This window comes from Peromyscus californicus, unplaced genomic scaffold (assembly GCF_007827085.1).
Source record: "Peromyscus californicus insignis strain IS unplaced genomic scaffold, ASM782708v3 Scaffold_10__1_contigs__length_136768540, whole genome shotgun sequence".
Lineage (NCBI taxonomy): Eukaryota > Metazoa > Chordata > Mammalia > Rodentia > Cricetidae > Peromyscus > Peromyscus californicus.
Window position 1 is genome coordinate 10,736,318 of NW_026294391.1, and position 25,488 is coordinate 10,761,805.

Genomic DNA, 25,488 nt, shown 5'->3' on the forward strand with positions numbered 1-25,488 from the left:
AAGAAAAGAAACAAAAGTGTGAGATTTTCCCTCTGGTGTGGTAGCTCACCAAACCCTAACTGTCTTCTCTGTCTTTTTTTTTTTTTTAAATACTTATTTTGAGATTATAATATAATTACATTATTTCTCCTTTCCCTATCGTCCATCCAAACCCTTCTATATATCTCTCCTTGCTTTCTTGCAATTAATGGCCTCTTTTTTCATTAATTGCTGTCATGTACACAATGTTATATTTATATCTATATATTCCTAACTATAACTGGCTCAGTCTGTATAATATTACTTGTGTGTATATTTTCAGGGATGACAATTGGTATTAGGTAACCAACTGGTGTGGTCTTCTCTGGGGAAGATGATTTCTTCTGCTTAAAGCACTCCTTAATTTCCTGTAGCTCTTTATCTAGGAGTGAGGCTTCCTGAGCTTTCTCCACCTACTTTGACATGTCTACTCTGTCCTTTTCAATCATATTGAAGCTGGCATGTTGGCAAAACTTTACATGTATAGCTTCTGACAATCCTAGGAGACATAGTCTCACATCAAACTCCCTGTTTCTCTCGCTCTTACAGTCTCTCTACCCCCTCTTCCGAAATGTTCCTTGAACCTTAGGTGCAGGAGTTGTATTGTAGATGTATTCATTTTGGCTTGGCTCAACAACCCTGGATTTTGATTTGTTATGGTTATCTGTAATGGTCTCCATCTGTTGCAAGAGAAGTTTCCTTGATGAGGGTTGAGGACTATACTTATCTGTGGGTATAAGGACAAATATTTCGAATATAGTTAAGGATTATGCTGGTTTAGTAAAATAGTGGCTGTAAGTTCTCCAATTTTTATGGCTTCACTAGCCGTGGGTAGTTGGCTAGGTTTCCAGTACCAGGCATGACTTCCTTCTTGTTGAGCAGGACTTAAGTCCAATTAGAGAGCTGGTATATGTGCCACTACTGTACCCTTGAGTTTATGTTGCCATGTTGGTCATTGTGGTTCATAAGCATCACAGCTGGGTAGGACTGTTGGTTGCTTCCCTCCTTTGGAAGCTTATATGGCTCCTTCTGATACCATAAAAGCTAGTCCTCAGGGAGGAGGAAGTTGGGTCAGTGTCTATAAAATTTTTTTCAATGCTAAAAAAAACAATCAACCAGGTGAACAGTAATCCCACAGAATGGGAGAGAACCCCTGTCGCTATATATCTGACAGATGATTTAATGTCCAGAATATACAAAGAACTTTAAAAATATCAAAGAATAAAAAATAACACATTCAAAAAAATGGGCCTGGGACTCAGATAGCATTCTCAAAAGAAGGAAAAGATGGCTAAGAAATATCTCCCATGTGCTCATTGTTCCTAGCAATAAGGAAAATGTAAATCCAAACAACGCTGACATTTTTTTTCACCCCAGCCAGAATGGCAAAGATCAACAAAATAAATGCTAGAGGAAAAGAGAAACTTCATTCCTTGTCGGTCAGATAACAATAGTGCAGCTGCTATGGAAATCAGTGTTGAGAATGCTCCACATCTAAAAATAAGGCTGCTATATGACCCAGCTGTACTACACTTTGGTATATGCCAAAAGAACTTGACATCCTATCCTGCAGATTCTTGCTGAGCCCTGTGCATTGTTGTGCACTCACAATAGCTCAAAAATGGAAACAACTTCAAGTCCTTCAAGCAATGAATGGAAAATGCAAATGTGATACCTATACACTATGGAATACTATTCACTTATAAAGAAAAATGAAACCATGAACTTTGCAGGTGAATGGATGAATCTAGAAAAGATCATACCAAGTGAGGTAATCAATCCAGACAGACAAATGTTGCATGTTCTCTCTCATCTGAGGCTCCTAGCTCTAAATCCTCAGAAATAAGTGTATATCCTAGAGTAATTTCAGAAATCAGGGAAGTAAAAAGGGACCATTGGCAGCTAGGGAGATGGGGGAGCAATAAAGTGAGGGAATATCCGGATTCAAGTGATCTCACTGAGGAAACAGGAAAAGGGGGCTCTAATTAGGGATGCAGAGAGAGATAAATACAGAGTATGGAAGAGGGGAAATAACAATAGAAAGAGTCATAAGGAGTCACACTATCTACCTAAAAACACACATGCTAAGTCTGTATATAAATATACATATATATTTTAAATGAAAATTTTCCATGTGGTCTGACAAAGCTCCTTCAAAGAGCCAAAGACCACCTAATGAAACCCCCAATATTAGACACGAGAAGCCCTCTTTTGGGTGGTTGGTCATGGTTGTTCATAAGACTCATAAAACATTACAGAAGGGGAAGTCCCTATTGTTGAAGACATCATGCACTTCTCTCTTTCACAAATGAAACTCCATTGTGGTGATACATTGTGTACCCTAATAAACTTGTCTGAGGATCAGAGGTCAGAGCCGGCCACTAGAACAGACATAGAGGCCAGACAGTGGTGGCATGCACCCTTAATCCTATCACTTGGGAGGCAGAGATCCTTCTGGATCTCTGTGAGTTCAAGGCCACACTGGAAACAGAGCCAGGCAGTGCTGGCACACACCTTTAATCCTAGTACTGGGAAGCACACATGCCTTTACTCTCAGGAAGTGATGTCTGGACAGAGAAAGGTATGTAAGGCATGAGGAAACAGGAACTAAGGCAGTTTAGCTGAGATCCTTTCGGGTGAAGACTCAGAGGAGTTCAGTCGGAGGATTCTTGGAGTTGGTGAGGTAACTGTGGCTTGCTCTGCTTCTCTGATCTTTCAGTTTTCACCCAATATCTGGTACTGTTTTTTTTAAAGACCATCTAAGTTTTGAACAACACTCCATAGTTTGGGACCTGTAAGTCCTCAGTTCACAGATATGAATGAAGCTAAAAATTTCAGAAATCACTATGGCCAGGGAAGCAGGGAGGCTGACTGCAGGTCTTCACCTCTCCCTCCTCCCCTCCAAATCCAGTTCTCTAGTCTCATCCGCAGCTCTGTAGGAGACAACATGTTGCAGCCTCCCTTCCCCCTAGCTCCCATCCATCTTCAGTGGATCACACAGATCTTTCCTTCCAAACTTCCTTTTCCCATCTCATTGCTTTATCCCAACCCCAACTCTGGCAGGTACTCCCTGGGGACCCAACAGCCAAACCTGCCAGAGAAGCAAGACAGCTAGCAAATAGGCAGATAGGCAAGCTTCTCCTCCATATCCAATCCCTCAGTCCCAACCACAGTTCTGTAGCAGACTACCTGTTGTGGCCTCTACTACTCTCTACTCCTATTCCCAAGAAAATAAGCAGTTCCTTGTGGAACACTCTGCTTTCCTCTCTCCCGTGGAACCCCTCAGGCCCCCTCCCACTCTCCCAGCTCATCCACATTCCTTCTAGCTCCCAGTATATTTACCCAGAACCCTCAGGATCCCAGAAGACTTTCCTACAAGGCAACACATAGCTACCAAATCTTCCTAAGAACCAGAGGGAGCAACAGAAACCAAGGAACAAAACGTCCATCCAACAATAAGACCAGATAGCAGCACCTAGAATTATAATATAGCAATCCCAGATGCCTAGACTCCAGCATAAAAACATAATCAATAACAGCCAGAATGATATGAATCCACTCTGCCCTACCACAGTAGGCCAGGAGTATTGCAACATAGCTGAAGCATAAAGCAAAGACCTTAAAATAGTTTTTAAGAATATGATAGAGGTCCTTAAAGAGGAAATGAATAAATCCCTTAAAGAAATCTATGAAAACACAGAGGGAGGAAATGAATAAAACAGATTAAGACTTGAAACAGGAAATAGAACCAATAAAGAAAACCCAAATAGAAGGAAAGCTGGAAATAAAACATTTAGGAACTCGAACACGTACCTCAGATGGCAAGCCTCACCAACATAATACAAAAGAATCTCAGGCATTGAAGACATGATAGAAGAAATGAGTACCTCAGTCAAAGAAAATGTTAAATCTTAAAAAAATCCTCACAGAGATCCGCCTGGCTCTGCCTCCCAAGTGCCAGCCTGGGCTACCAAGTGAGTTCCAGGAAAGGCGCAAAGCTACACAGAGAAACCCTGTCTCGAAAAACCAAAAAAAAAAAAAAAAAAAAAAAAAAAAAAAAATCCTCGCATAAAATATCCAGGAAATATGAGACTATGAAAAGATCAAATCTAAGAAGCATAGGAATAGAGGAAGGGGAAGAAACTCATATCAAAGTCACAGAAAATATTTTCAACATCAGAAGAAAATTTCCCTAACCTAAAGGAGGAGAAGCCTATCAAGGTACAAGAAGCATACAGAATACCAAACAGACTAGGTCAGGAAAGAAAGTCCCCTTGGCACATAATAATCAAAACACTAAACACACAAAACAACAGCAAAAGAATATTTTAAAACTGCAAGGGAAAAAGAGCAACTAATATAAAAGCCAGACCTATTAGAATAACACCTGATTTTTCAGCAGGGATTGTAAAAGCCAGAATGGCCTGGGCAGATGTTCTACAGATTCTAAGGGACCATGGATGCCATCCCAGATTATTATGTCCAGCAAAATTTTTATTCACAATAGAAAAGACATTCAATGAAAAACCAAATTGAAGTAATATCTGTCTACAAATCCAGGCTTACAGAAGTTGTTGGAGGGAAACTTCCAACCTAAAGAGGTTAACTACACCCATGACAACACAAGGAATAAATAATTCCAGACCAGCAAACCAAAAGAGGGGAAACGCACACACACAGAGAGGGGGGAGAGAATCAACATCAAAAAATATCATAACAGCAAAAATAACAGGAATCAGCAAACACTGATTGAAATCTCTCAACACCAGTGGTCTCAATTCCCCAATGAAAAGACAAAGACAAAGACTTACAATATGGATGCAAAAACACTATCTGTCCTTCTGATGCATCCAAGAAACACACCTTAACATCAAAGATAAACATAAGCTCCCTGAGGATAAAGACTTGGAAAAAGATATTTCAAGTAAATAGACCTAAGAAACAAGCTGTTATAGCCATTTTAATATCTGACAAAATGAACTTCAATCCAAAACTAATCAGAAGGACACTATATACTCATCAAAGGAAAAACCCACCAAGAGGACATTGTAATTCTTAACATTTATGCACCAAACACAAGGACACCCAAGTTTGTAAAAGAAAGACTACTACAGCTTAAATCACATATTGACCCTCACAGACAGATCGTGGGGGACTTCAGTACCCCACTCTTACCAATGGACTGATCATCTAAACAAAAACTAATCAGAGGAATTCTAGAGATAACAGACATTATAAACCAAACAGATCTAACAGTTATCCAGAGAACATTTTACCCAAACACAAAAGAATACACCTTCTTCTCAGCACCTGACAGAACTTTCTCCAAAATTGACCACACTTTCAGACACAAAACAAGTCTCAACAGATACAAGATAATTCAAATAACACCCTGAATTTTATCTGACCACCATTGATTAAAACTGGATATTATCAACCAGAGAGTTTACAAACTCATGGAAATTGAACAACTGAATGAAAAATAGGTCAAGATAGAAAATAATAAAGAAATTAAAGACTTCCTAGAATTGAATGAAAACGAAAATACAACAAACCCACACTTATGTGACACAATGAAGCTGGTTCATAACACTAAGTTCCTACATAAAAAATAGAAGAGATCTCATGCTAGCCACTTAACACCTGAAAGTCCTAGAACTAAAGGAAAAAATCATACCCAATAAGATTGGATGACGAGAAATAATCAAATTCATGTCTGAAATCAATAAAACAGAAACAAACAAAAAACAAAGAATCAATGAAACAGAGATTTGGTTATTTAAGGAAATCAATAAGAATGACAAATCCTTATCCAAGTTAACTAAAAGGCAGAGAGAGAATATCCAAATTAAGAAAAATAGAGATGGAAAGGGGAACAGAATAGACATGGAGGAGATACAGAGAATATTAAGGACATTCTTTAAAATACTGTACTCCACCAATTGGAAAATCTAAAATAAATGGATAAATTTCTAGATACATACAACTCACCAAAGTTAAATAAAAATTGGACAAGCAATATAAACAGACCTATAACCCCTAGTGAAATAGAAGTAATCATTAAAAGTCTCCCAGCCAAGAAAAACTCGGGGCCAGATGGTGTTAGTGCACAATTATACCAGACTTTCAATGAAGAGTTAAGGCCAACACACCTCAAATTATTCCACAAAATAGAAACAGAAAGGACATTGCCCAATTTGTTTTTATGAGGCCACAGTTTCCCCTACATCCAAACTTTGATACTCCAACAAAGAAAAAGAATTATAGACCACTTTCCCTTAAGAATACAGCTGCAAAATTTCTCAGTAAAATACTTGAAAACTGAATCCAAGAACAAATCAAAAAGATCATCCACCGTGATCAAGTAGTATTTATTTCAGAGATGTAGGATTGGTCCAACATATATAAATATATAAATGTAATTCACCATATAAACATACTGAAAGACAAAAACACATTTTAATTTCATTAGATACAGAAAAGGCCTTTGATAAAAAATCCAACAACCCTTCATGATAAAAGTCCTGGAGAGGTTAGGGATACAAGGGACATACATAGAAAAGGCAGTTTACAGCAAGACCATAGCCAGCATCAACTTAAATGAAGAGAAACTCAAAACAATTCCACTCAAATCAGGAACAAGATAAGGCTGTTCACTCTCTCCATATCTATTCCATATAATACTTGAAGTACAAATTAGAAAGGAAGAAGTCAAAGTATCTGTATTTGTACAGGATATGATACATAAGTGACCTTAAAAATTCCACCAGAAAACTCCTACAGCTGGAGTTGAAACTTTCAGTGAAGTTGCTGGATGTTATAAAATTAACTTAGAAAATCATGTAGCCCCCCTATATACAAATGACCAACAGACTGAGAAAGAAATCAAGGAAACACCTTTCAAAAGATCCACAAACAATATAACCTATCCTGGGGTAACTCTAACTAAGCAGGCGAAAGACTTAAATGATAAAAAATTAAGACATTGAAGAAACTGAAGAAGATATTTGAAAATGGAAAGATCTCCCATGCTCATGGATCAGTATAGGATCAATATAGTATTTTTATGGTGATATATATATATAGTATTATTAATAGGATTAATATAGTAAAACTGGCCATCCTACCAAAAACAATCTACAGATTGAATGCAACCCCCATCAAAAATCTAACACAATTCTTCACAGATCTTGAAAGGACAAATTTTGGCTTCATATAGAAACACAGAAAACCTAGGATAGCTAAAACTATCCTAAATAATAAAAAGAACTGCTGAAGTTATCACCATCACTGACCTCAAATTTACATGGGAACCCCCAAACAAAGTAGGCTGTTGCCAAGACTACAGGTTGTTCTCCACAAGTGGGCAGTAAGGCTACACTGATGAAGACAACATCTCCACAACTCACTGAACATGGAGAAGTCTAGCTGGTGCTTACATAGAGCCTTTACTTTACCCCTACTTTGTAATGTCTTTGGTACAGGGAGGAACTCTCCCTGCTCTCAGAAGAGAAATGTAAACATCAGGCCAACCACAAGCCCTTTGATCTACAATGGTGTCAGCCTGCAAGATACGCTAGGGCAATGGTGGCACAAAGCTTGTGGGAGTAACCACACAATACCGGATTTGACTTAAAGCTCACTCCACAAGATGCAACCCATACTGGATACTCCTGTGTAACCAAGATCCTGAGACTAGATAAACCAGGGACCCAGGGCAAAACCAAATAATACTTGTCTAAAAAAGAAATTAAAACATAGTAATAAAATGACTCCTAATAATATTTTGTTATATTTGTAGATCAGTGCCTTGTTCAGCCATCATCAGAGCAGCTTCCTCCTGCAGCAGATGGGAACAAACGCAGAGACCACAGCCAGACATTACAGAGAGAGAGAGAGAGAGAGAGAGAGAGAGAGAGAGAGAGAGAGAGAGAGAGAGAGAGAGAGAGACTGGAACACTCAATCCTAAATACAGATGCCCCCATCAGATATTTCCTCTCAGGGCTCAGAGAACAGTGTGGAAGGGGAGGCAGAAAGAGTGGAAGAGGCAGAGGGGACGGAGGACAGCAAGGAAACAAGGCCCTCTACATCAACAGACTGATGTACAGATGAAGTCACAGAGACGGAGACAGCATGCACAGGGCTGCACAGGGCTGCACAGGGCTGCACAGGGCTGCACAGGGCTGCACCAGATGGGGCCTAGAGCTGAAAAGAGAAGTGGACGCATGCCCCATCCTTAACCCAGAAGCTGTCTCCGATTGATAACCACTTGTGAGTGAAAATTTGCTTTTCTCCAAGGGAGTCTCACTGGGAAACAAACTACTCTTAAGGGTAGAGAGTGAGAAACTTTGGAACATTCAGCCCTAAGTGGGATGTGTCCATTAAATTGCCACCTTCAGAGCTCAGGGAACCCTGAAGACAAGGAGACAGAGAAAACAAGGCTCTCTAAAGTAACATCATATCACATGTCAATATGCAGAGACTGAGGGAGCATTCACGGGGCCTGTGCAGGTAATTTTCATATATATTATGGCTTCTAGTTTAGTATTTTATGGGATTCCTGAGTATGTGAACAAGTGGGTCTCTAGTTTTTGTGCCTTCTCTTGGGCTCTTTTCCTTCTGTTTGTTGGTTTTGTCCAATTCCAATGTATTAGTTTTTGTTTTGGCTTATTATAGTTTATTTTATTATTAAAAATTCAGATATCAAATAAATCATTAGACTCTATCATGTGAGTTTGGCTGTTTATGGAATCCCACAATGGAGTTCACAAAGTACAGACACGCCCATTTATGTTCCTGCAAACTGAGAAATAGTGACGGCAGCTGTACTGTAATGTGACTCAAAATGCAAACCTTGGAAGTTTTATTGAATGCTGGAAAGTAAGAAATGAAATTCCTCAAGGCAACACAGTCCATCAAATGTCTTCCTTGTTCATACATGCTTCTATTTTTAGTAGACACAAAAGTCTTCAGAAATTACTCACAGCTAGAAGAATGACAGTAAATAGCCCAGAGTTGGACATTTTTTCAAATGTGTGATAACTGGTGTGAATCAACACAATTTCCTTAGGATTATCTGAGTTTTTTTTGCCATATATACAGAGGGCATCAAAAGGGAATATGACTACATTTGTGAGTGACATGATTATACATCTAAGACCAGAGCATCTTAATATTTTCCACCTGTGACCCCTTTTCACCCCACACAGTTTTACATGACCCTGGGTTTGTAGGTAGGTCAAATAGGTATACAAGTTAATGGTTTCCTGAAAATAGATCACAAGGAAAGTCATTTCAGGATGATTTTTGATATGTATAACATTTTACCATTTATTAAAGATGAAAGCAATTTTTCATACTAATAAGATGGCTGTGCTTGTTTATTTTTACATAAAGAATTCCATTTTGACCTAATATTTCATACTTCAAAACATAGCATCTTTTTAAAAATTAATCAATGTTTTGATTTTAGATTCACCAATGCCAAGAATGCTGTCTTGCATAAATATACAATTCAAAATGGTAGAATTATTTTAAGACCATTTGAAAAATTCTTAGACACTCTATCCTAATCCCAAGCCAAAATTTGTTTAATGATTTTTTAAAAAATGAAATTCCAGTCAGCAATTCAAATAGTGATTTTTAAAACCAAACACTCTAATGCAATACTATGCAAATATTTACTAATTTGATGCTTATGTGCTGAGGAATGACGCTAAGAAAATGTTAAGATTTTTCCAGTAATGAATGCATCTTGTTTCTATACGTACAATAAAACCCTGCAGTTCATCACATACAACAGCCTAAAGTCTGAGCTGAGGCACCTCAGGCAGTTTGTTCGCACTGCATGGCATGACAGCACACACAGTGAAAAGTGCACAGGTCCTTGTTTAGGAGCAAGGCTGTGGTAAAGTCACAGGAGACTGCTGCAAGACACACCTGAGCTCATTAAGACATCTGAGTTGAATTATCTTTTGGTCATTAAAATACCTTTCACTGTTGGCATTTTGTTACCCTCCACATTCAGTTTTGTGAGCCAATGTGATGGTACAAACCAGTTTGGAAAGCCGTGGACACTCTACCCTCTCCAATAGGATCGATATGGCATCATGGGTTGAAGCAATATAGCTGAAGGGATTGTGAAAGAGGCTCTTGTTGCTTGTCAAATGGCCAATGGTTCTCCCTCATTTTCCAGTCCCCTTGGAGTACACAGAAGACGGGGAAACATGCCTCTTCTGATCTAAAACACTGTACTTCTAACCCCACTCTCTTGCCGTCATGTGGTACCAAAGAGGTCATACTTACAATGCAGCTAAAACATAGTTACACCTCCATCAGTAGCCCAGGCTTCTGCATGACCAAGAGAATCACGTGCAGCCATTGAGCCACACTGGGTGTGTAGTAGGAAGAAAAATGAAAGTTGTGCTGTCACTGAGGTGTGAGTGTCGTTTCAATCATGGCACAGATAGCCTGGGGTTTCAGTGACCATAGCCAAATTTGTCTTGTTACTAATAGCTAACAGTACTAAGTGCTACTTGATTCCAGGCACTAAGGTATCAGGTTGACATTCATTGCCTAATATCTCTAAGGGATTTTCTGAGAGAGATAGTATTAACAGATAATATAGAATATGTATGATCTAAGGCACTGTCAGAGCTATATATGTGTGTGTGTGGTAGATTATATATATGCCCTAGATATTATATATGTATGTGTGTGTGTATGTATGTTTGTGTGTATAGTATAGTATATAGATAAAAATCTCTATAAATATATAGATGAATCACAAGTATCAATAGTATACTGTGAGAGGAAAGCTTTACTTCCCTGTTCAAATGCTGTTTCCGCCCTCCCTCTGTTCCTCTGTACTCACTGTTTCTAATGCTGTTGCTCCTGTTCATGCTTTTCCATTAGTGTCTCCTACTTCCTACTCCAAAATTGCTTCTTCTTCCATTGCCCCACCAAACTGCTCTTTCAATAGAGGCAATAATCACCATATTGCTGAATTCAGAAGATACTTAGGTTTCACCTTATTTAATATGTCCACATTATGTGAACAATTTGACTATGCTCTCTTTGTTGGTACATTATTTTGCAGGCTCTCTCTCTAGTCATTTTTTTTTACTGTTTGTGTGACATTATACTTTGACAGTCTTCGTGCTCCATCTTGGCTTCCTTTGCCTTTCCCTTTCATTCTTTCTCCTGTTACCTAGACTGTCATGATCATGTTTGTACAGGCATCCCATAAATGTGTGGCTCCACCTGGAACTTGTGCTCATCAACTGCTTGCCCAGCTCAGCACCTCCATTGTGATGCCCTGTGTGTTCAAGGGCTGAGCTCACTGTCTTCTCCATTCCCTCGTTGACCTAACTCTCACCTCCTCTGGTCCTTCCCAACTCTGTAAATGGTACCACCTTGTCCTGGTTACTGATGTTGGAACCCAGAATGGAAGTGCTCAGTCCAACTTTTACTTTATTATGCTCTGAAATTTAGTTTAAAAAGCAAATGAAATCACATTATAAGCAAAGTAAGTCTTTAAATATTCTGATTTTTCTCATCTTGATTATTATGAGCCTTTAAATAACATGAGGTCCTCCTCAAAATTAATTAAGCTACCTTTTTTGTTGGTGGTAGTGATGCAAGTTATTTAATAGTTCAGCATTTTCCAGGACTTAACAGTCAGACACCATTTCCTGTGTGCCCAAACACTGGACTCCAAGCCGCCTGACCACTTTTGTACCTAAATACCTGTAATAATCTTTCAATTATCTCTCACTGCTCAAATTTCCTGTCAGAAAAGCAGCCAGGACAGGCAGAATGACTTCAAGCTAATACTTAACTGATCCTCTCCTATCACTCCACTGCTTAAAAGTCCTCCATGATTTCCCATGGACTTTAGGATAAAAATAAAATAAAATTCAGATTCTGCAACATGCCCCAAACTCTGCCATCTCACCTAGAGTCAGCCTCATCAAGGTTCTGGAAACTCCCCATGAGTCTTTGCATACAATTGGATATGTCCAGAGTTCTCTAATCCCTTTCAGTTTCTTTTTCTTCAGTTCTTACACTTACCATGTTCTCATTTGACAAGCTTTTGTCTTTCTTAACCTCCTGCTCCACGTTGGAGCTCCTTGTTCAGCTTGCTATTAGCACCCCTCTTGAAATTTTAGTTTGTATACAAATGATTGGATTTGATTCCTTCTTCCCATTTTAACAAAAATTCCCTGAGTAAGTGTAGGTAATACTCTCTAAAGTCATCCAGGAAGCTTTAAATCCAGTTGTGCTTATTAAGACCAAACTACCACAGGTACATAAATTTTCTCATCTTGGAAGGTTTTTTTTTTCTTTTTTTTTTTCCTATGTATTTTATCATGGGCAAGTGTTATGTATGGGAAACCAGGGTTTAGCCAGAAAAATACAATATTTCAGAGGGAATTTTATATATCTTGGCCTTTTCCTTCTGTAGGAGACACAGGCAGATTGTTCAGACCTCAGGATTGACTACCTTAACTGGGCTTCTCCCTTCCCAGGCATAATCAGCATAAGTCTGCAAACAGGAGTGACATTACCCAACTTACGTGATTGTAATAGCATTCATTTATTCGATAAAGATCTAATGTGAGGTGGCGGTGGCGCCACCGCCTTTAATTCCAGCACTCGGGAGGTAGAGCCAGGTGGATCTTTGTGAGTTCAAGGCCAGCCTGGTCTACAGAGTGAGATCCAGGACAGGCACCAAAACTACACAGAGAAACCCTGTCTCAATAAAACAAAAACAAAAACAAAACAAAACAAAAAAGATCTAATGTGTGTATCCAGTATATTAAGTTTTGTTTCTGGGAATATAAATGACATTGAGGATGTAAAACGCGTAGTGTCTAGCTCTGTTACAGATTATCACTGTTACTTGTGTTGTCAAAGCTGTGCGTTGACGTTTGAGTGTGTCACAGAAGTTGGGGCTACGTGAGATGCACGATGTTGTCACTAGCCCCTCTAGGTCCTTGCATGGTCAGCATTTCCTCAGAAGTAGATGTGCTCACAACACCTCAGAGTGCGGCGTGGCCGCTCTTCCAATCACGACCACTAGAGGGCGCGAGGCCACCCACCGCTTCGACCACGGCATCTGCGCTTGCGCCGCACTGACACAACTTCCGCTTCCCTCCCACCAATTGCCTTTCGCTCCGCCCCGCGCCCCAATGCCCCGCCTTCGTTGCCCTTAGAGTCTGTTTGTTGACTTCCGGGAGCGCGGTAGTGGTCGATGCCAAGAGGGTCGCGATGGGGGCCCCGGGGGCTAGGGCAGTACCTTAGGCCCAGTCGAGTCGCTCCTGCTGTCTTTCCGAAGCAGGCACAGATTCCCTTTACAGTTTTCGGCATGGCGGAGGCCGAATCACTGGTGCCGGGTGAGTCGCGTCCCTATCGCGGCGGCTGGCCGGGAGGGAGGGTCCGCGGGCGGGCGGGAGGCCAGGCCCCGCCTCCAGGCCGGCCCTGTCGGGGTGCAGGCCGCAATCTGAGCCGCTTTAGTGAGACAGCATCCCTAACCTTGCCTGTGCGAATAAATAGCGTCGTTGGGACTGGGAGGAAGGGACAGGGAACGAGGAACCCTGTATGTCCTTTTAGTAATCTTTCCATGACTTTTCTCAGAGGCTGTGGCAGCCATTATTTTCTCGCTAAGCTTCCCAATGTTTGTACTTAACATTTGCATATGGGATGTCCCCAGGACCCACTTAGGTACTGAATTCAGTCAATAACGAGTGGGTGAATACGGAGAGAGAGAGGTTAAAAAGAATGAAAGAAACGAACTGGACAAAAGGAGAAAAAAGACCTTAAGCGATTAAAAAAAAAAAAAAAAAGACTGTCCTTAAGTGCTAGTTTGACGTATGTTAAAATTATGACCCAGTATGGCTTCCGTACTAGGTAGCACAGGTAGACATTTGCAGAAGCAGCACTTAATACAACCGTTTGGAACTTAGAGCTATTCAATAATCTGTTAAAATGATAGTCATAATCCAATCCACTGGATTGATTTTCACATACACTCTAATGAGTCACGACTAACACTTTGAAAAACAACCACTATATTAGAGCAGAATTATTCATTATTTAAATATGTATTGCACTTTCTGTCATGCTCTTGGCTCAAACAGAATTTGATTTTATGCCTCCTAGAGTTCATACCTTAGTGAGGGTACAAGAAAATAAAGAAAGTGACAGTAGTTGACATTAGAAGTCAGAGGATAGAACAGAGCCACCAGATCCTGGTTTTGGGTTGGGGGAGTGTCTGAAGAGGCTTTCTGGGGAGCCAGAATAAAACAGTTAAATGATTCCTTTGAGGGAAGTCTTGAATCATTTCTAGGCCCTGACCTCCCAAGGCTCAGTTATTAAATTGGAACTGGGTTGCCTCACAGTCGTTCTCAAGTGGCTTAGCCCCTCGCAAATCCACTATGACTATGCTTTCTCTGAAAATTTCCCAGAATCTGGGTCTGGCTTTCTATTTGGTGTGTGTGTGTGTGTGTGTGTGTGTGTGTGTGTGTGTGTGTGTGTGTGTGTGTGTATTTAAATAGTTACTGGGAACTGTTAATGGATTTTTAGTCTTGAAAATGGTGCTGGTCCAAAAAAGTTGAATACTCCTCAGATCAAGTAGTGACAATTTTAAGAATTCTCCAGTCTCTGTGGCCTGATCCATAAATTGAGGTCTCATTTCTCTTCAGTAGGAATAGGAAAAATTGAAGTGTTTCCAAGTGTTAAATTAAAGCCTGGGTGAAATGCTGTCTTTCACACTGAACTATTGAACTCTGTGTTTGACTTCCTCCCCACCATTATAGTGACATGAAAACAGTCAGAAATAGTGTAGAAGGGAACTTGTCTGTGTGAAAATTAGAACAAACTTTGATGTAACTGATGCTTGCTAGAGGAGCACTCTGTGCACTGGGTATAAGTAGCAAGGAGAACTATACTATTAGTAAGAAATATAGTTGAGAAAAGAAAGACCCGTCAATAAATATTTTAGTAATAATTTGAGAGATTGCTGTGTAGTGCGTAATTGACTTTTAAAGCCTTATATGGCTTCCCATGGTGCAAGTAAGAAAGTATGGAAATAATATGTTTATTTCTGCCTTGCCTCTAGTTTTAATGAATAGTCACTGGCATTATCAATAGAGTTTGGTATTTGTGGTAGCATTCCTTCCAGTCAAGCAAACACTGGCAAGTCCTTGGAAGAACTAAAGAAAACCCAAATTCACTTAAAAAGGTCCTCTGCACAAATTTCCTATGATGCTAAGGGAAAAAAAAAACTGCAGTGCTGTTTTGGTTCTGAATGTGGAAATAGATCCTCCATTGGGGGACCAGACTATGAGGCCTAAAGCAGAGTGAGCAGAAGGCACAGATTGTATCAGCTCATTCAGAAACTGGCTGTCCATCCAGTGACAGCAGAACTATTAGTAATGAATGATGGCTTTCCTTCTCATTGTATACATTTACTTCAGATCACTAAATGAATAACACATGCTCGAAGTAACAGATGTCACAGATGAAACTAAAATGGGGTCTGAAGAACAGGACTGAATTAAGGTGAAAGAAGGAAGGCTTAAATAATGTTCAGGCAGAGTCAAAGCTGTCACAGGGGAAAAGGTTTGTATGCATGGAATTGGAAGTGTGTTTTAATAAGAGGCATCATGGTGAAATGAAAACTGTTTTACATTTGCAGATACGGGTGCTGTGTTTACATTTGGAAAAACTAAATTTGCTGAAAATATTCCTAGCAAATTCTGGTTTAAAAATGACATACCAATATGTCTTTCATGTGGTGATGAACATACTGCTATTGTGACAGGTTAGTATTACAATCCTAAATGGAGACAGTAATTCTTAGAAAATCCTAAATAGTATAAGTATTATATTTAATAAAAATTGTTGCTACCTAATGTTAGGAACTCTTTACACTTAATAGAATCAGCTCATACATGGAAGGACAAGGTAAACTGCTTCAAAACAGAAAGATACATTTTAAACATCTATTTTTTATTGCCTATATTTGGGTTTTTTTTTGGTCTAAAAAAATGTCATGGATTTGGAATCCAGGGACCTCAAAGGGAGTGATGATCTTATAGCATTGCATTTGACCATATTTTTACTTTTTAAAAAACGACTTAAATGTTACTCTTATGGTATATATAGAGAACAGGCTTTATCATGTGTTAAACATATTGAAAGTGTATAGAAAGTGGTTTTGTATTTGTCAGAGAATCCTTTATAAATTGTTTCAAGAGTCTTTTCAACTTTAAGTTACCTTGATAAATGTAAATGACTTTTCTACACGTGGAACTTGGTTGGAATCTATCTGATTGCAATAAACAATTGCTGACATATAACCTTACAAACTCTTTACACTGAATGGGATGTGCCCATACATGGACAGAAAAGGTCCCCCACTCCTGCTACTGCTTCTTTGGTATTTTTAAAACCGTGTTTTTTGTTTCCTTATGATTCATTCATCTGCTGTTATCTATGTGAAGATTGCTTTAATTTGTTATTTCTTTTGCTTCCCACTAGGAAATAATAAACTTTACATGTTTGGCAGTAACAACTGGGGTCAGTTAGGATTAGGATCAAAGTCCACTATCAGCAAACCAACATGTATCAAAGGTTTGGGGCCTTTTCTTCTTTATATTATTTATATTCTTTTTAAATATTTTCTAGATTGTTAAACAACTTTAGTACTGATTCTTTGACTCTTTAATATCATAAATAAGAGCCGTTAATGTTTTTATTTTATATGATTTACTTAATTATTATTAGCACCTACTCTTCTTCTTTATGTGAAACTCAGAAATACTTTATGGTGGAGTCGAAAAATCTCTTTGACTCGAAGCCCAAGGACCACAAAGGAAGTAATGATCCTCTAGTATTGAATTTGACTTCCAAACAATTGTTTGTTTGGAAAGTGACTTAAATATTGCTGCTATTATATATAAGGGAATCAGGCTTTATGATGTGTTGTAATTTGGAGTTCTGTCTTATCACAGTTATATGAAGTTGTTGGTTATTAAAGTTCTACAGCACAGAGTAAGGAAATGAACTAAACAAAACATCAAGACTAGTGGTTGATGAATAGGAGCATATAATCACAACAGAGCAAAGTATTTGACACCAGTATTGTCTCAAGAGTGTATGGCATATATAATATCACTAGGAAACTTTTGCACTGTCAAATGAAAACTTCTGGGTGTAATTTATGACATTAAGCAAATTTAAAAGGTGGTAGAGAGTCCTGGGGGTGTGGTAAGAACAATGTTCTCTAGCTTCAGGGCCCAAATTTAAATTTCACCTTAAAATTTCAGTGTGATTTTATCATAACCATGCTATTATAGGCATTATTAAGGGGCTTTTAATATTATTATTAGAAAGTATTTAATTGGGCACAAACTACTAAACACTTGGTATTCCCAGTGACCATGACCTTACAAATACCTAATAGAACATTATCACAGCCTGTGAGATCCATAGAAACAGAGACTCTTAGCCAGCTGTGCAGATGCTTTGCCAATTGATTAGGAGATATCTGTAAGTGTTTAGAATATGTAGATGAAGCCTGGTGGTAGTGGTGGTGGCGGTGGTGGCACACACCTTTAATCCCAGCACTCAGAGGCAAAGGCTGGTGGAGTTTGAGGCCAGCCTGGTCTACAGAGTGAGTTCCAGGACAGCCAGGGCTACACAGAGAAACCCTGTCTCAGAAAGCTGTGTGTGTGTGTGTGTGTGTGTGTGTGTGTGTGTGTGTGTGTGTGTGTGAATTTGTAGATGAACAACTTCAACCCATGTGTGTACCTATGATTATTAGTTTTAGGGTTTTTATTGAGTGTCTTAGAAGTTAGTGGTAGGTTAGGTAATAGATAAAGTTGGTGTATTAATTTCCTATAGTTTTTTTTTTTTTAACTAGATGCCTTGGCCCTACCCTTGACCCAAAACCTCACTGTTTACCACACCCCACTGGTTTTTATGATGCATGGTGCACTGTGGGTAAATGTCTGGATTAGGAGTAAGATCATTGATTTGGAGTCACATATACCAGATTTATACTAGATTTTAAATTTCAGTTCCGGGGTTACACATGTTTCAGAGTACATGCTTAGCATGCTAAAAGTCCTGGATTCCATCCCCTGCAGTACAATAAATAAAGAAATCTCAGGTTTCTACCAGTTAATTATCATTTGATCTGGATTATTTTTCATTTTCAAACCCATAAAATATTCTAATTGTCATATTCTCATGTCTAGCTCTTAAGCCTGAGAAAGTGAAGCTTGCTGCCTGTGGGAGGAACCACACCCTAGTTTCAACAGGTACAGTATTCATCCTGTGCAACTTCTAGCTAGCCTTGAGAACTGATGTCTCACGTCAGTAGTATTTGTGGCTTTGTAAAATTACTAGATACGATACTTTGGTGGCAGTTAGAATAGAATAGAGTTTTAACAGTGTAAGTGTTTAGTCATGCATTTGCCTTTGTGAATATACAAGTAGGTGCCGAGTAGCTAAACACTAAGGGCTGTCTTCTCCCTTGGGAGCACGCCTGGAGCTGCTGCCTCCTGTTCCTTGAGGTTCCTTCTTTGCTACAGAGGTTGAGTGGAAGCCACAGGAAATGTTCCTGGTAGGAGTCATCTCAGTTTCAATCAGAATCTAACTAGGCAGTATAGTGTGTCTAGAAGTTGATAAAGTGATTCATACATTTATATAGAAAATCAAAAGAGAGATACAATAGTCAGAACAGTTTTCAGAAAGAACAAAGTTTGGAAGCTAGCAATATTCTGATTCCAGTCCGCATCAGAAAGTTCCAATAATTATGACAATGTAGTATTGACAAAGAGTGGATAAAGTTTAATGAAATAAAAGTGTCGAGAAGCAGGCCAACACATATATCCATAGCTGATTTCTGCTCTCAGGTTCTCTCCTGCTGAACTGTAGCCCCAGCAGCCGACTTCTAACGCAGGTTTGGAGACAGTTCAGTGGAGGAAAGTACATTTTGACCACATGCTGCTGAAGAGTTATCTGTTCTCTCCGCCTTAGTTCTCTGTATCTCTCTCACCTCTGCGCATCCTTTTTGCACTGTTACTGTAGCAGGTATCTGCTATCTCCTGCCATGCCTCAGAAGCAGGGTGACTACAGTGTGTTAGTTAACATTTCTTTTATATGTACAGATAAAGGCGGTGTATATGCCGCTGGAGGAAATAATGAAGGCCAGTTGGGACTTGGTGACACTGATGACAGAGACACTTTTCATCAAATTGGCTTCTTTACACCTAAAGATATCATTAAACAGCTCTCTGCTGGTGCTAATACATCAGCTGCATTAACTGGTAAGGCTTGTTTGTGCTTCTTTCTGGATATATCTTTTAAGGATATACAAACTCAGTAAATGCATGATAGTGTCAGCATTCTGTGTACCTTCAGAAGACTTTAAAAATAGAACTTTAAATCTATATGTATATTTTGAGTGACAGATAAATACCTGTATAGAAAGTGATTGATATAAACTCTCAGCTCTGCTAGCTAGCTATTCTTTTAGCTATTCTTTTGGGTTTTTGTTTTGTTTTGTTTTTTTGAGACAGGGTTTCAATGTGTTGTGTAGCCCTGGCTGTCCTGGAACTCTGTCTGTAACCCAGGCTGGCCTCAAACTCACAGAGATTCACCTGCCTCTGCCTCCTGAGTGCTGGGATTAAAGGCGTGCACCACCACCGCTCGGCCAGATATTCTTAAATGTTACCTTCATTGCATATTCTGAAAGGTACTCTTTCGGCTTTAGCTGAAGTTGCTACCGGAAATAGCGATAGAAATCAGCTGGGATGTATGTTGTTAAAGTGTGGGTTCTAATGGTCATTGCATATCTCTGTCCTCCTCCTCAAAAGTAGATCTGAGAACTTGTATTTAAAAGTTGGAGCCATGATCCATGTGACCTCACTGAAGCTTGCTGCTCTCTTCCAAGCAGAGATTCTCTACACAGCTCGTGTTGTTTTGTCAGCTATATAGTTTACTATTCAATGTCACTCTTTCAGTCTTTATTTTTAGTTTTAATTTTGGCTTATTATTAAACCATCTCAAAGATCAATGTTTTAATTCATGAAAAAAGTTGATGGGTATTGTTGAACTGTTGTTAATCTCTTTAACTTCAAGGTCAGAGGCATGATGATCATAAGTTCATGGCTAACCTAAGCTACACAGTTAAGATGCTATTTCAGACAAAAAATAGAAGTAAACAGGTATTAATAATCCCTGAAATACTCATCCTCCATTTAGCCTAACTGTTCCCAACACTGAAACCCTATCAGAAAAGACATAAATTAATGTGTTTTTAAGATGATGTATGCTAATATGTCTCATTCTCTGAAGCTAGGGAGGTTGTATTTTCAGGTATATGATGATAAAAACAGATTAGTGAGATTCATTGTGTGTTTTAGGGTTTTGTTTTTTGTTTTTTTCTTACTCCTTTAAAGCATTTCCACGGTGTCCCCAGAGCAAGGTTCTTTATTTGGGAACTTGCTCTTTTTAACTGGAGCCATGGAGGTGCTTTGCTTTCTCTCAGTTCAGTGGCAGGAAGGCTACCTGAGGTTGGGAATTGTTTCTGTGTGGAGACATTGAAAGGACACAGAGTGACTAAAGGCAATGGTGTCCTGTGTTTACTATTGAGGTAACTAAAGTGATTTAGCATCCACTCCTTCTCAGCTGCTGTAAATGGCTCGGTACTTCTATGGCATACCATTTTCAGTACTGTTAGAGTTTATAGGGAGGAACATACTAATGTGTTGTATATTACTTTTTTCTCTTGTTTGTTTGTTTGGAGACAGTCTTCCTTTGTAAACCTAGCAGGCCTGGTATGTATTATGTAGCTCAGAGACTGGCTTTATTCACAGCAATCCTCCTGCCACTGGTCCCTGAGCTGTGAGATTAGAGGCATGAGCTGCCACACCTGGCTGCATTGTTCATTTCAAAGTGGCTGGCAGAGGATTGTGAGTGTTCTCAACCCAAGGAGAGGATAAATGTTTAAAATTCTAGGTAAATCACTCTGAGCTAATCATCACATCATATAGATGCATTCTGAAATATCATGTTACAGTCTGTAAATATCTACAGTTATATATCAATAAAGTATAAAATAAGACTAAAAAATGTATAAGCCAGAAGGAAGGCTATCTGTAGGACATGTCATAGCTTGAGAGCCCGGCTAGCTCTTTAAAGACTTTTCTCCCCTTGTGCTTTCTTTATAGAAGATGGAAAACTTTTTATGTGGGGGGACAATTCTGAAGGGCAGATTGGTTTAAAAAATAAAAGTAATGTGTGTATCCCTCATGAAGTGACCGTTGGGAAGCCGATCTCATGGATCTCTTGTGGCTATTACCATTCAGCTTTTGTAACAAGTAAGATGAACATTTGGATTTATTATATTGTCTCTCCTCAATCATTACTGCTGATAAAATGAGTTACATTTCACATGCTTGTTCAGCTACTGAAATAATGTCTGTTTGCAAACTGTAGAAAAGACTGTACTGAAAGTGTAGTCTTTAATATGTTTTAATTTAAAACATTTCTCCATTTCTATATTGACAGTTTATAGATTCACATTTTCTCTGGCAGCGAATACTGGGTCTGTTGTAAAAATTAAATTGCTATTTTAGAAACTTTTCTAAATTTTGGTTCTCAAACTTAGCCTTGTTTGGCATTAAAAGCAAGACTCATCAGCCACTCTCCCTTGGATTCATTTGCTTTCATACTTTGGCCTGCTCTGTTCTTCCTGTCCTGATAATTCTTTTTTATGGTTTCAAATAAATGAGTCACAGAGTATTCCTGTGAGAACCAGGATGAAGAGTAGATGGAGAAGGATGAGTGAGGCCTTAGTCCTTTGGTAAGACTTTTCTCAGTATCTGCAGCCTAAAGTTCCTGGGCCCATTAGTAGTCTTCTCTGCTTGGAGTCTACATCTATGTTGACATCTACATTTACAGCCTTACGAGTAACAATGGAAGGATGATCATGGCTTTCCTTCTAGCTGGCTGTTTCTTAATAACCAGATGCCCAGATGAAATAGTTCAGTGGATTCTCTTAGAACAGCAGTTAATTCAGAGACTCATAAATGGGCAAAGTGCTGAACCTAAGTGATTGTCAAGTGCTCAGCCCTAAACAGGACAACTGTCTGCACCACCTAGGGAACATCTCAGAAATCAGGAGGAAAAATGTAAAAGCTGGAAGATAGGAAGAGGTATTCAAAATGTTGTCTTCTGGACATGATGTGACTGCTGTACACATGATGTCACAGTGCTGTGGTTACCCACACAAGACCTGCAAAAGATGGGGTGCCATCATGGCCTATAATGGTTACAGTGGGAGGGGAAGGGAGTTTTTTCAGTAGAGTGGCCGTTTGTAGGTTGCCAGTGCTCTAGAAAATAACCCTCTACCCGTGCTCATGAAAGACTCCCCAATTAGTAGATGACACAACAAACAGAAGAAATGAGTGCAGGGTGGAGTGGGAGAAAAGGTTTGCTGGGAGGGGCATGCAGTTGTCAAAAGGATACAAATAATAAACGTGTTTAAGAGTGTTTTGTAGAAAATTATGTCGATAAAAGCATTTTGAATTACAAATCTATTCTGTTTACTCTCCTAACAACTGTGATAGAGAGTTGTGCCATCTGTGATTTCATATACCAGCCAGACCCAAGGTGATGCTGCATCTGAGTTAGAGAAGCAGATTCCAAACCCTGGTTGATCTTTGAACTTTATAGACCTGAGTAGTTTCTATCAGCACGTGGCTTTTCTGCGTCCACACACAGGAAGAGGAAGATGGAGCAGCAACTTATAATATATAGGCACTGCTATGCATCCTGACTACTTCTCTAGTCACTGTTTTGTTTCTCTGTATGAAACAGCAACCCCATGATGTGGCTCATTTCCTCCAGTCCCATAGCAACAGTGATTAATTACTAGTGGATTCAGCAAGGAAGTTACAGGATTACAGATATGAACATGAAAGCCTCTGCTTCAAGTAGCTCACAGTCATAGTGTGATAACTAATGCAGAGGAAAGTAGTGTTAGTGTGACAAGGTGGAAATAGTTTATAGTGCCGTCTAACCAAAATGTTATCTTCACAGCTATTCAACGTAGGCATTTCCTACCTAACCAAGCTTTCGAGAGCAGGCATCATTAAACAAAAGCAAACTACCTCAGCCTGGCTGCTCAGACCTATAATTCCAACTACCCAGGAGACTAAGGGAGAAAGAAGGATTCTAAGTTCAAGGCCTGCTACAAGAGTGAGTTCAAGGCCAGCCTGGGTAACTTAATGAAACCCAGTTTCAAAATTTAAAACTTATAAAAAATACGGGGCTTGAGCTCCATGGTCAGGCTCTTGACTAGCATGTTTGAGGCCCTAGTGTGAATCCCTGGTATCACCAACGCACATGTACACACATGCATGCCATAAAGGTATAGAGAATATGTAAGATAGTCCTTGCTGTATTTTCTGGAGAAGCTAAAATGATTTTCTCGTTCTTTATAGTCATGAATTCATTGTCAAGGGTACTAGATTGAAATATCTGAGAGGGGCAAACATCCAGCCTTATTTTCCTACCTTGCAGTGAAAGATACCTTAAGAAAGATGAGGTTTACTTAACTCTTGGCTGAATTTGTATGGAGCATGAGAACATCTGCCAAAGGACCAGCATTCTGTTTACATTTATATCCCCAGCAGTCTTTCTCCTTTTCCTCCGACAGCGGACGGGGAACTGTACACATTTGGAGAGCCTGAGAATGGAAAGTTGGGCCTTCCCAATCAGCTGCTGATCAATCACAGATCACCCCAGCGTGTGCTGGGGATTCCTGAGAAGGTGGTTCAGGTAGCCTGTGGTGGAGGGCACACTGTGGTTCTCACAGGTATGTGTGGGGCCTGCTGTACTCTTCTCTGTATTCAGTAGTAGCTAACACTCTCATGGTGCTTCTTATTGTGACAAGGTAAGAAAGAATACTCGGGGCTGGAGAGAGGGCTCAGTGGTTAAGAGCACTTGCTCTTCTATCCTGAGGACCTGAGTTTGGACTCTAGCACCTGAGTTGGGCAGCTCACCAATTTCTGTGTAATTCCAGCTACAAGAGACCCAACACCCTTTTCTGGTCTTGGTGGGCACTTTCATACAGACACACACACACACACACACACACACACACACACACACACACACACACACACACAAATAATACAAATAAGTCTAAAAAGAAGACTATTTAACATGAGCTATAACTTCTACAGAGAGTTTAAAGTATATAATGTGGGATTATGACACATACATCTGACGCTCTATCTTGAAAAGCTTTCTTATATAACTGAGATAAGGTATCTGCTCCACAGTGTATCCTCTTTCCCTTCCCTTGCTCCTGGAAACCACCATTAGTGTTTATGAGTTTGACTCCTATAGGTTCCTCAGGGAAGCAGACCTTGTATCTCTTTAGGTTATGATCCCTGCCTTTCATTTACATAGCTAATACAGATTTCAGGAAAAACTGAATCTTAATCATTCTCCTAACATACTTGACAATTCCCCAGCCATAAGATGCTTAGTGGCAGCAAATTGTATTCATTATGTATATTTCATATTTATCTAAAAATTAATATCTTTCCTAAAATACTTCCATTTGAAGAAGCTGTCTTCATGCTATTTTCTGATTTTGATATTTTATATTTATAATGTGTAAACTTAAAGATTTCTGTGTGATTTTATAATCTATTATAATAATTAAATAAAAAGCGGTAAAGTTTTAAATTACAGATAAAGAAATTTAAAACCCTCAAAATAATGTCATTTTTGGCTTGTGAATTTCTTATTTGGTATAATATGCCGTGTTATTTTTAAGTTTCTAGTCAATATGTTGAAATATACTCACTATTTTGTAATATAAAAATCAAATAGAAGTCTGCGAATTTGTTCAGCATCGGATTTAATTTAAATAGCATAGTACTAATATAGTTACATAATATATTTTTATTACTGGTTTTTAATATAACGCTCATAAGGGCTGGGGAGATGACTCAATGATCAGCACACTAGCTGCACTTACAGAGTTCCTCGGGACAGTTCCCAGCACCCGCATCGGGCATCTCTAACTGCCTGTAGCTCTGCTTCCGGGGGATCCAATGGCTGGTCTCTGCAAACACTTGCATGCATATGGTGCACCTGCATTCACCTAAGCACTTGTACATATAGATATTAAAAAGAAACATCTAATAAGTCCAGTCATTGCTTAATCTGCAGCAACTCACAATTAGAAATGCTCTAGAGAATTTTAGTAACCATTTCCCCCTGTCTTGTCTGTCAGGCAAGATTGAATGGGGAAATTCAGGAGAAAATGTGGTAAAGGAAAAACAGAGAAAATTAGTACACTTAGAACAGGCAATGTGCTATATGATCTACTAATTAAGAGATGATATGATGTATTCAAATAAGAATCTCTTGCCA

The 25,488-nt window shown here is 39.2% G+C and overlaps 2 protein-coding genes across 7 annotated transcripts in view; one reads left to right on the top strand and one right to left on the bottom strand.

Annotated features, from left to right (window-relative positions):
- Positions 1-25,488, bottom strand: part of Otc (ornithine transcarbamylase) — a 127,096-nt gene that overhangs the window by 97,285 nt on the left and 4,323 nt on the right. The window contains exon 1 of one of the 3 annotated variants that reach the window (XM_052741363.1): positions 13,319-13,428. The exons of the other annotated variants lie outside the window; for them this stretch is intronic. The gene's annotated coding sequence lies outside the window, so the exon portion shown is untranslated. Of the gene's footprint in view, positions 1-13,318; positions 13,429-25,488 lie in introns of those variants that run through there. 3 annotated transcript variants of the gene reach the window in all.
- Positions 13,218-25,488, top strand: part of Rpgr (retinitis pigmentosa GTPase regulator) — a 60,409-nt gene continuing 48,138 nt past the window's right edge. For 2 of the 4 annotated variants that reach the window (XM_052740738.1, XM_052740827.1), the window contains exons 1-7: positions 13,223-13,415; positions 15,719-15,844; positions 16,564-16,656; positions 18,285-18,347; positions 19,200-19,358; positions 21,264-21,413; positions 23,756-23,914. In XM_052740738.1, the coding sequence (XP_052596698.1) occupies positions 13,274-13,415; positions 15,719-15,844; positions 16,564-16,656; positions 18,285-18,347; positions 19,200-19,358; positions 21,264-21,413; positions 23,756-23,914 (892 nt within the window). In that variant the 5' untranslated portion in view covers positions 13,223-13,273. Of the gene's footprint in view, positions 13,416-15,718; positions 15,845-16,563; positions 16,657-18,284; positions 18,348-19,199; positions 19,359-21,263; positions 21,414-23,755; positions 23,915-25,488 lie in introns of all 4 variants that reach the window. The other 2 variants (XM_052740984.1, XM_052740905.1) reach the window with 2 other exon arrangements.